Source organism: Cynara cardunculus, assembly GCF_001531365.2.
Source record: "Cynara cardunculus var. scolymus isolate 2C chromosome LG 2, CcrdV1, whole genome shotgun sequence".
Classification (NCBI taxonomy): domain Eukaryota; kingdom Viridiplantae; phylum Streptophyta; class Magnoliopsida; order Asterales; family Asteraceae; genus Cynara; species Cynara cardunculus.
Window position 1 is genome coordinate 59594376 of NC_037529.1, and position 12686 is coordinate 59607061.

A 12686-nucleotide genomic window follows, 5' to 3' on the forward strand; every position below is an offset into this window, starting at 1 on the left:
AGTCGTGGTTTAGATGATCGTCTTGGTTGGACCTTGGGTCTCTTGTGATCAACTACTTTTGGTTAGGTTTTTTCCATTAAGGTTTGTATGGATAAAGCTTACTATGGATTGAGAGGGGTTTTGTTTAGAAGGAACAAGTTTGGAAAAACTTGGTTTTCTTCATAAAACTCTCCCCTAGAAGTTTACCAAATAATCCATTTTCTATTTTAAGTTACTACCAAACAGTTATGTATAGTTGACTAATCTATATCATGATTCACTCTTTTTCAATATTATAGGGGTACTTGTACAATGTAGCGAGATAAATCTCCATTTTAATGTTTAATTTTATTATTTGAATGAAATATAAATTTGAAGATAACATAAATTAAAAAAAATAAAATCAATATTAGTATTAAATTAACTATTTGTTAGTTTTTGTTTTTTTGGTGAAACTTCTTTAATTCAATTTTTTTATTATAATTAAATTTAGGTATAATAACAAAATAATTTATTTTTGGTTTAGTAATATACTTTTATAGATAGTTGGACTGGAATTGACGAACACTTAATACCAATATTATTCTTTATTAGTATTAGTGTCCAATAAAAATATAAATGGGACGTGAGGGGGCAGGGATGGCTATATTTCTGGGAGCGAACTCCGGGCGAATATGAAGCGCATGGATACAAGTTAGGCCTTGGAATGAAAGACAATTCCGGGTTCAAATCCCGTCTCCGCAATACTTTTTGTCAAAAAAAAATTGTATGTTTTACTCTGGTAACTAGTAATTAGTAATAGATTAACCATTTCTTTATTTTCCGATCGCCCGAGAAAAGAAAGTTATTAAAGATAATAATTAAATATTCGGTTAGAAACTTGATAATTATCCTAAGTATATTTTAGATTTTTTATATTTTAAAATGAGATGTTTATCCTCTATTTGATATGTTTATCTGTAGTTAGTTACACGAATTCAAACATTGAGCTTTAATAAGTTGTACTTAATGCATAATTTACTTGTAATCTTGAATTTTAAGTAATATGCATCAATACACAGTACTTTATGCATAAAAAATGGTTTTTAAGAGTTTTTGTCAAATGCTTTATAATATAGTATAGATAATTTTCTTATAAAGATAATAGTTAATTATTTTGTTAGAACTCGATAAGTATCATAATTATATTTTAGATTTTTTATATTTTGAAACGAGATGTTTATCCTCTAGTTAATTATGTTTATTCACAGTTAGTTATATGAATTCAAACATAGAGCTTTAATAAGTTGTACTTATACATAATTACTTGTAATATTGAATTTTAAGTAATATACATTAATAAACAGTACTTCATGCATAAAAAATGGTTTTTAAGAGTTTTTATTAAATGCTTTATAATATAGTATAGAAGTTGTATATGCATTTTGAGCTTTGTGAGAATATATGGAACCAGTTCAAAAAAAGCTCTTAAAGGAAAGTATGGACTTTATCATATAATTAATTAAGAGAAAGAGTCCAAGTCTAGCCCTATATAGGGTTCCAACTCGCCCCCTCTAATGAAGGCTAAATGGACAAGTTATCCATGATGTCGAGAAGGGGGTAGACGTATAGGGTTGGGTTCCTGTGAGAAACGTAAGAAGAGATCTCCACTCTTGGATCAATCCTAATCGAATGTCATGACTAATGAGGTGCACCGAGATGTATCAAATCAATTCCCTTTTGAAGCACGATTTATGAGTGTTCATGAGATTAAAAGTGATCATAGGTTCAGATCTTTTCTTACGTTTCTCACTATAACTTCTCTTCTCTCATGATCTTTCGCCTAAACGTATATATGTTGTCCTAGAATGTTAAGGTGATAAACATTGATTTTAATACTATATCAGCTTTGTCGAATTATACGAGACAATCAAGGATGAAAATGGAGAAATCGGATTTAGATTAATAATGAGTCATTTATCAAACACTTACCCAGTAAGTGTTTACCTGTAAATTTCAACACTATCACTTACTTACTGAGTAAGATTTTAGTCCACCAAAATGATATTGTATTCAACAATTTACCCGATAAACGCTAACCATGGTAGACTCTCACTTACCATGTAATACTCTTGATTCTTGGCTTCGTTCTTACCGTGTAGGACTAGGCATGAAATGGGGCGATGATAGGGCAGGGACCTCAATCCCTATCCCCGTCTCCGATCCCTCACTATATCATCGTCCATATTCCCATTCCCGCCAGGGAATATGATCACATCTCCATCCCCAATGGAGAACGGGGATCCCCAATGGGGAAACGATGATTTTCTTTTTCCGTTTATATAAGCTATTTTAAGTCAAATATGCGAGACATCACACATGTTTAAATTTTACAAATTTTTGATAAACCTAAAATCAAAAGGAATTTAATTTAATATAAAAAAAATCACATCATCATATGATAATTAATAAGCTAAAAACAAAAGAAATTCAATTTAATAAAAAAAAATTAATACCACAAGTATCAAACCATATCGAGTAATATCCAAAACCATATCGAGTAATATCTAAAACATATCAAGTAATTGTATTTTGACTTAACATTCAACTATTACATATTAACATCCAACAAATAACAATTTTAGATTTCAAACCTAGTTCCGAAATAAGAAATTATGAATTATTGATTTAGTTGAAATAAATAATACAACGGGCACAGGGCGGGGCAAGATTACGATACTTGTCCCATCCCCCTCCCCGATTTGAGATAAAAGGGGAACCCCATCCCCGATCTAGCGGGGAATCCCCGTCCCCGACCGGAGCGGGTGGTCTGGGTTCCCCGACGGGTCAGGGGCCATTTTCAGCCGATGTAAAATTCTTAATCCTTGTCATATGCATCCGATAAGATAATATGACTTGGTAAACACTTACCTGGTCCTTGCCATATTCATCCACCAATCTAAATCACTATCGATCGTAACCACCGTCGACCACCGTCAATCTAAACTACCGTCGATCACCGTCTATATGAACCAACCACCGCCATCCGAATCACCACTGACCACCACCGATTTGAACCACGCTGGCTTAAACCGCCGTCGACCACCGCTAATCTGAACCACCACCGAACACCGTTGATCTGAACCACCGCTGACCACCACCAATCTGAACCACCACTGACTTAAACCGCCGTTGACCACCACTGATTTGAACCACACCGACCACCATCGATCTGAACCACCGTTAACCACCACCAATCTGAACCACCGTTGACCACCCCGATCTGAACCATTCTTGACTACCACAGATCTGGACCACCGTCGACCACACCTGATCTGAAATACTGCCGACCACCTACAATCTGAACCACCGTTGACCACCACCTATCTAAACCACCACCGACCACCCGCCATCTGAACCACCACCGATTTGAACCACCGTCAACCACCACTTATCTAAACCACAGTAGTTGGATTTCAGTTTCAAAATTTTCAAAAAGTGTATTTTGGTCATTTACTAGTATTTTATTACAATTCTAAAGCTACATTATGTGAACCACACAAACATATTTCAATTTCTTTAAGACTGCATTTGGTACATGGGACAGGACAAAACAGGACGGGACAAAACTCAATGTCCCACGTTTGGCGCAACATGGAACAAAACAAGAAAACATTGTTCCACGTTTGGCGCGACATGGGACAAGGACAAGAACTGGGACAAGGTGGAAAAACATGGGACAAAAGAGGTTTTTCTTATTCTATCAAAATAGGTGGAACAAGATTGGACAAGAATGAGACAGAAACTAAAATGTTACTAATCTACCCTAATTTGATATATAACCTTAATATGGTTGTTTTAATGGTCATTACTGCTAGTTTCGGCTGCCGCCACCACCGGCGGCCACCTCCACCTCCTCTTCAACTACAACGACATCCTCCACCGTCTCCGTCTATTGCCACCACCACCACCACCACCACCACCGTCGTTCGCCACCTCCAACTCCTCCACTACAACAACCTCCTTCACCACCACCACAATCCACGATCTTCATGTGCTTTATAACCACCGTCGCCCACCAACCACGACTGCCTCTACCTCCATAACCACCGTCGGCCACCGACCACCACCGCCCATTGCCACTACTACCGGCGGCTACCACCACCTCCACCACCCCACCATTACTACCATCAATTATATCAAACTTTTCATTCAAATTTAGTACCATTATATATGTATGTATTCATTTATATAAAAATTGTGTACAAATATTTATAAATTAATTTTTTTTTACTTATTTACTTTATTTGCGTTAATTATAACTATTATATAATATTTAAAATCATCAAATAACTTTTGATGATAGTTTGTCTAGTTCTGTCCCGTCTAGTCCTAGTTGTACAAAACACCAGACATATTCTTGTTCTGTCCAGTCCTACCCTCTTGTCCTGTCCAGTTCTGTCATGTCCTGTCCAATCATGTCTGTGTACCAAATGCTACCTAACGTCTTACATTTCAATTATTGTTAATCGAACAGATGGTCAAACACCTGATAACATTTAATTCCAATTACTTAAAAATCAAATTCCTTTAACATATTTCATTGCATCCAAAAACATTTTATAAACGAAACACCCCTAGCCTAGGTTACAAATGAAAGAAGAAAAGCAAAACTATAGAAAAACGACAAGAAATGTCCCTAAACGATCTCCAATTAATTGAGTTTAAGAATACTACAAAAAAAACCCTCTAAGGCTTTTATAAAATCATTAAAATGTGATTTGGCCACTATTTTAGATATTTAAGTTTTTGAAGTTTCAAAAAGAACCCTCAAGTTTATAAAATTATGTATGGCCGCAATTCTCATATATTTTGAAATTTTAGTCCTTGTTTAATGTCAAAACTTGTTAAGTTTATATATTTAGCAATGAAAATATAAAAGGCCGTAGACCATCTAAAACCAAATCACTAAAAATGAATACTAAGGAAGTTAAAAATGATGGTTCATTGAGGACTAAAAAAAATCAACCCAACTTCATACTTAAAAAAACACTAATGATCTTACCTAATGAAAGTTCGACTCTTACCATAGTTAGTACTTATCGGATAAATTGTTGCATACAATACTGTATTAATGAACTAAAATATTAACCGGTAAGTGATAGTGTAAAATTTTACCAGTAAGCGCTTATCAAATAAGTGTTTGGTAAACGAGCTCTAAGGGAACATTTAACAACTCTAACCGGGTAAGAATCACCTCCTTCACTTACCTTAGTGAGCAAGATTCTCGGTCATAAAATTGACATAGTAAGATTATTAGTAAGCGCTAGCCAGGTAAGATTCTCGGTCCATACCATGTTTAAGGTGAATCACGCACTAAACACTTACTGAGTCAACGTTTAGTAATAAGTGCTTGTTTACTAGCGTATTATCACCTCTTATCAATAATGGGTCACAAAAAAAAACATGTGATTGTTAACTATGCGTTTATTTAATTAGAGACAAAGATAGAAACACATGTGACCAAAGACAAAGGACGGAGTTTTCCTTATTTCAATATGTGATTCCACTCTCCAAAACCCTACCGTTTTAAGACGTAGACAAATCAAATTGAAGACCCCTTCGTGGTTAATGCATGCTTACAATACATGGATCACAGCCAAAGCAAACAAGTAGAAAACGCGTCAAGATCAATCCAAGAAACGAACAAACTCAAAACCAATAACGGTTTGCACTCGTATATGAATACTAAAATCATCGAGCATTTAAACTTTGCGCTTCTTGAATTAATTGTTTTTCTTTTGAAAAAGGACGATTAGGGTTAGGTTAGGAACTCCATCTTTAGATGCACATTAAGATGAGATGTCCAGATTAATCCCCGTATCAAGCGAAATTCATGAGTAGGTTTGAGATTAAAGATGATCAAGGGTCCAAATCTCTTACACGATCCTATGCCTTGTGTGATAAAGGCAATCCGGGCTCAAGTTTCATGCCGCGCTTCCAAAACATAAAGCTGTTATTTACGACGAGTGGTTAGATTGTAAATCAATTAACGTTGAATGCTTTAAGTGGGTTTTTGTTTTAAATTATGGAAATCGTAATATGTTGGTAGTATCTTGAATATCAATATATTTTCACAAATAAAAAGCATATGGAAGACATTTTGGATCAACACAATATAAAACATTTGGTAAACAACATAAACATAAATATAGAAATGAATCATGAATAAAAGATATTTTTTCTTAAATACATACCCATCTATTGACAAAGCTTAAACAGAAGCAGATTAACATGGTTACAAACACATTGAAGCTTTCATTTCCAGAATCAAAGTATCACACTCCAATTTAATTTCTTATATGTATATATGATGGTAACATTTGTTCTTAATTAGTCCAACAGCCAAGCACAGTTTATAATTAACACACACACACACACACACTCCTCCTACCCTCACCTACAGACTCTGTATCTCTTTCACACACCATTTTTAGATTTAGCACAAAACACTGCCACAGAAAGAATGTATTACTATTTACCTTAGTTGCAGCAGTAGCAGTAGCAGTAGCTGTAGCAGATTACGTTGACCTTTTCCCTTCCATTGCATCTTTCTTTCTCCGACACTTTGAACATAACATCGGTCCTTCCCACGGCTGTGAATGTGATGATGGTGTTCCAGATACATCATCATGATCCGCTTGACAAACTGCGCATCTAAACATTCCTGAGTTTGAGTTTAAAGCCAAATCTTTTCCCAGCCTGCAGTTAATACACAATAGAACATTATAATCATTTTATATATCAATGTCAGCTAATGAAATAGGAAATGCTATCGTGTATATATACATACATCTGTATGTATGCATGCAAGTAGCTAAAGAAGGCAATATGTTTACTGATATACAAACATGTATTGCTTGACCCTAGATAAGCATCATGGTTAAGGAAACCTCCTTTAGGTCTGTAAGTAATCTTTGAGGATGTGGAGGGTGTCATCATGTGAGTAACCTTGACTTCATGAGTTAGATATAAACAAAAATGAGGCCAAGTATGCTTTACAGTTCAAAATGATGAAATGGGAATATCTACGTACATATAGCAACAATATGAACATTAAGGAAAGATATGATTGTAAATGACGATGATCACCAGATATGTGTATGAAATCTGAACATAAACCAATGTCATATAACTGTTAATAAAACTTTTGTCCCTCTGTATATTTTCACTTCTTCCTGATTAACATGTGGCCTCCTTAATTACCTCCAATGTTTCGCATCCTAATCTATCTTTAATTTCCCTAATAATTCAACATATAGCATTTATTACGCTGCATGCACTAAAGAACTCTGAATACTTTCTTCAATTTGATATTGAATGGTTTTTGAATTCAGAATTAACTAGGAAACTTTATTTGGGACCGATCAAGCCCAAATAACCATATATGGTCCACAGCATTTAAGATTAAACAAATAAAAATCTACCAAAACCAGGCTGAACATATCATGGCAAGTCACGATATGATTCATGATCATGTGCATATATATCAACACAAGCGTGTATCTCAACTCTTAGCCTTGTAACGGTTACATTTAGAGTTAACCAAAATCCATATGTTGGCGTATTTGTTTAACAGAAATTTGTGTCACGTCTTCCTGACTAGCTAATTGTTTCTTTCTTAATCTTTTCCATTATTTACCCAAACCCTTGCATGTGCATATGAGGATCCAGATGTCTGCACTCATAGTTTCAGAAACAACATATAAACATGGAATGCAAGGTGCAGAGATTCATATATCCCTCATATTTTACATCTAGTTTTAGTGTCACAATGTGTAAATCAATTCATGTCTACATGCATTCTGTTTTCATGTGTATAAGTAAGAAGCTGAATATCTCCGAGTGTAAGACTGCAAGTGATTCCCGTCTAATGAGGCATCTTAATAATACCATTTAGCAAAGAACCTAATGGTGGATGCTGTTCCATCATCGCCAATGAAAGTTTCTCATTATCGCACTGCCCCTGAATAGGTTATTTTTTATCCAGCTCCAGATGAGCATGCATCAATCAGCTGCTAATGGTGGAAAGTGGTGAAGAAAAACTAATTATCCCTTAGCATCTCAAAAATTTCAGTCGATACAAGATGTGTTGGTTGGAAACTGATCCACCCAAAAACAACGAACCTTCAGTTCTCCTTGCACCGCACGTGTAATTTCCAAAACTATAGCAACTATCTATGACTGGTCAAATCTAGACCTATAAATCTGGTCGTGCTGGTTTTAACATCTCTAAAGCTAGAAGATGTCCAGGAAACAGCCAGAGTAAAGTTAGAATAAGTTGATCCCTGACATACCTTTCTGCAAGCATTGCAGAACCTTCTTCAAATAGTTCCTCTACTACCCCAACAGCTGAAAGCTTATTTGGTGCTTTATTAATAGAGTTCTGAAATTTCTTTCCGAGAATGAGTGAAGTGAGAAGATTTTGTTTCTTTCTGGGTGTTGGAGGCAGGACTGGATAGCCTAATGGGATGATATCAACAACCAGGCAGGTTGTGTCATCTTTTAGTCCACGTGACCTAAGAGCCTCCTGAAACCAAATTAAAAGCATTGGATTAAGATCAGTGAATAAGTGAACATAAGGGAATTAAATATTGTTGGTTGGACAACACCTTGACAACAAGCTTGGCAGCAAGTTCTGCAGGCAATCCACGGCAAGATTGAGCAGCCACGTCAGATGACAAAGCATCCCAGATACCATCAGAAGCAATTATAAGTCTCCCCCCAGAATTTGAGAGCTAAGCATACAAATAAAATGTCAATTTTAATCATATCAAAACCTATAATAGACAAAGTCATGTATTATTTGCAACCTTGACTTGCTTGACGTGAGGTATTGGGACAATAAACTCCCCAACATCTGTATCGCCAATAGACCTTGAGAGGCACAACCCACCAGGCCAACAGCGAAGCGGACCAACCTATAATATAACAGCCGCAAGGACATAAGATTTACAACCCTCTTTCCTACAAACATAGAACTTAAATATTGACTTCTTTACCCCATCCCCTCCAAAAATATTAAGGCGTCCTACTTCACCCCCACTCGCTGTCACTCGCTCCCTTTCTTCAACGTTCTCTTCAAGCCTATGATCAACTGTCAATAGTGATACCACACCAGCTTGCGTGTCCAGTATGCATCGTGAATCCCCAACAGAAGCAACAGTTATGGTCCACCCATCAATCACAACGAATGTAACAGTTGTCCCAGATGTCTCACCTAATATTCATCAACGAGAGTTAAATAGGAATACACAGAGAAGAAAAATAAAGGAATGCTCCAAGTGATAGTGAAGTTAATGAGGTAAAGCCATTACCTTTCTGTTGAAACTCTATGTCAGTTTTTACAAACCCTGCAACCAATGCTCTAGGAAGTGCTTGAAGCCACTCTTCACGGCCACATCCTTGAGGAATCGCACTTAAAATATTGTTCAACAAATTTTCCTTTGCAAATATGGCAGCTGATATACCATTATGCCCATCAAATATCTACCAACAAACCAATTTCAACAATCCCGTTATTAACCAATTTAGAACAGCTTATAAACAATAAAGAAACCGTTTGCATATATACCGCAAAAACTGAGAAAGATGTTGACGGATTCCCAGGAATTCTCTGGCAATCAGGCTTGATCAAGAAATAATCCTCCCCTTTCTTTGCCAGTGCGGCCTGTCCATGATTGACGGTAGGTTTCTCTACATTCCCATGCCTAAGCTCACGCCTAATCAGAGTCCCAAGCGGTACAAGAGGTGGCTTCGTTTTCATCCTGAAAGTCTCCTTTTCGTTCATTTTACACTACAGATTGTCATAATGATCCGTCGTCAGACACCCTATTCCATTTTCAAAAACACATCAGTAAATACATCCAACTCCATCGGCTGATCTAAAAACTGTTAAAATACCATCTGAATCCAACAACGATAACCTTCATACGAACTAAAATTTATACAAAATCCTTCAAAAGATGGCCCCAAAACTGTAATGTAAATACATATACACACACGCATAAACATTTATTGACAAAAATAATCTCCAGAAACATCAAGCCTGCAAAATGCAGATACACACAACCAAAACATGTGCTCTCACAAAACTTGTACCAATTAATAATGATGAGAATCGTTAATAACTTACAGCGAAGACATTGAAGAACGTGCAACCAGATCTAGAAGAAACTAAAACAACATTGACGAAATTTCAATCCAGATTTGATCAGTTGAGAGGGTAAATCGAATGCTCAAAACCCTAAAACACAAAATTTGGGTGATTTTGTTATGAAGATTATGGGTTTAGGAGAGAGAAACGCGGGGATGGGTTTGGGGCAAATGTCCCCCTGATTTGACATTCGACCCTTTTTATTGTTATGTCCGAATTTGTACCTTTTTCTAATCCAAAATCCCCTTCTTCCTTTTTTCCCTTAATTAATTAATTTAATAGTGGACTATTTTTTATTTATTTAAAATCATCTTATAAAATTAATACTATTTTATTTTTATAATTAAATATTTAATTTATGTTTTTTATTGTCATTATCGTTTCCTTTAACCAACAATCCACTTGATACATACGATTGAAAATACTGGGTACAGAATAAATCTCAATATATGTATGATATTGACTTTGATTGACGACGAATTACGTAGTCGATAATGTAATCGTTAAATAAACGAAGAACATGTCGATGCTTTATTACCCTAAAATTGGTGTTTGTGTGTGTAAACGTTGGCTTACACAAGCCTCGGCTGGTTCAATGAAGCCTTAAATTTAACAGTCGGAACAACTCTGAGGGGACTCGAACTGGTGAACAGTAGGAAGTAAAATTAAGATCTGATCTGATCTATCGAGCTACCTTCAAGAGTTACCTGAGATTAATCAATTGGAGAACAATTCAGAAACCTGTTTACAATGTAAATAGCAACAAGAAACACAGTGCCTTCAACATCTGTTATAGACATTAGCTGGTTAAAAAAAACTCGGGCAGACTCAAGAATGCTGGTATGTTTTCTTTATGCTCTTTAATTTGTTGAAATAAGATCGATGACAAAACAAAAACTTTGCGATTCTTGGTCAACAAGTTCTCGATCATCGTTTTTCATAATTTCAGTAGCCGTACGAAACCAAATATTTTGGATGGGAATGAAAAAAATTGACAAAAAACAATGAATGTTTACTGGACGTGAGATATCCAGCCCATGTGACCCTCGAGATGATAATACTCAAAGATAATAAATTCATTCGTACTTAGAGGTGACAACCGGAAATGTCGAGTTATTAAGTAACAAGTCGAAATGGTCCCGTCAATCACATCTTTTTTGGCACATTGTATTCGATTTGATAACGGAAGATTTGTGATTTTTCTTTGACAACAAAATTAATATCTATTCAATAAGTCTTTGTTTATAAAGTTAGTTATAAAAATCTAAATATCTGTTTTATTTTTCATTTAAAATGTAAAATACATTATTCATGCTTGTAAACTACTAGAAATGTATTTGTGTAATGCATTGAGACATATTTTCATTTTAATGTTTCGTTTTTTTTTATCTATGTCGATATAATATGATTTTATGTGATTTTTAGAAAGCGATAATGTTTTTATTTTTGAATATAATATAAATTTAAAAATATCATATAAAATTTGTAAAAAATATATCAATATTACTATTAAATTAACTATTTAAAAGTTAGTGTTTGTGTATTTTTTTAATTTAATTTTTTTATTATAATTCAATTTAACGTAACGAAGTAATTTAATTTAGGTTTAATAATATTTTTTTATAAAGATAATAATCAAGTATTCTGATAGAGCTCAATAATTACCATAATTATATTTTAGATTTTTTATACTTTAAAATGAGATGTTTATTCTCTATTTGATTATGTTCATTCGTAGTTAGTTACACGAATTCAAACATAGAGCATTATAAGTTGTACTTATGCACAATTTACTTGTAATCTTGAATTTTAAATAATATGCATCAATAAACAATACTTCATGCATAAAAAATGATTTTTAAGAATTTTTGTCAAATGCTTTATAATATAGAATTCTTATTTTTTTTAAAAAAAAGAACAAGTTGTATTTATTAATTTTGTTTAAATTATTCCATTTACTAAATCTTAATATATGATTAAAATAAGATAAAATAAAAAAACTGGGTTGGTGAGGTGGGGCCCAAGAGGTTGACGTGGCCATGTGAGTTGGGCCCCTCTATTTCCATTTGCAAAAAGGAGAGGAGGTCCCCCACCCTGCCTATCTACTATCTACTATCTAGCTGTAAAGAAGCTGTAATGTAATGGATAATATACATCAAAAATGCAAAACCACTTGCTTTCAAACATTTTCACTAAACTACACATTTGGTCCTCATGGTTTGTTGGATATAACATTTTTTATCCATGAGTTTTCGAAATTACAACAAAACGTCCTCAGATTTCTTTTAACGGTACGATTTTGTTCTTTTATTCATTTTTTTATCCAATCAAAAACCACTAAGTATGAAAATATGATCATATTTCCATCCACATCCCCAATAAGAAACATGAATCTCCAACGGAAAATGGGAGTATAATTCTAATATATATATATATATATATATATATATGTCGAAATCTTAAAACCAACTTGTATTGCACTATGTGCTGCTAATTTATACATAAGTACTAC

The 12686-nt window shown here is 34.5% G+C and overlaps 1 protein-coding gene across 2 annotated transcripts; it reads right to left on the minus strand.

Moving 5' to 3' along the window:
* Nucleotides 1-5583: 5583 nt before the first annotated feature.
* On the minus strand, nt 5584-10364 carry LOC112506623 (probable protein phosphatase 2C 5). Of its 2 annotated transcripts, XM_025110804.1 has the most exons (9): nt 10154-10364; nt 9593-9849; nt 9336-9507; nt 9021-9238; nt 8832-8939; nt 8631-8756; nt 8316-8548; nt 6501-6720; nt 5584-5971 (listed from the first exon to the last, which is right to left on the minus strand). In XM_025110804.1, the coding sequence occupies exons 2-8, from the start codon at nt 9806-9808 to the stop codon at nt 6540-6542; spliced, it is 1254 nt and encodes a 417-aa protein (XP_024966572.1). In that variant the 5' UTR covers nt 9809-9849; nt 10154-10364; the 3' UTR covers nt 5584-5971; nt 6501-6539. The 2 variants fall into 2 exon arrangements, with proteins under 2 accessions (XP_024966572.1, XP_024966571.1); XM_025110803.1 differs by lacking the exon at nt 5584-5971 and having other exon boundaries at nt 6252-6720.
* Between the last annotated feature and the right edge of the window lie 2322 nt (nt 10365-12686).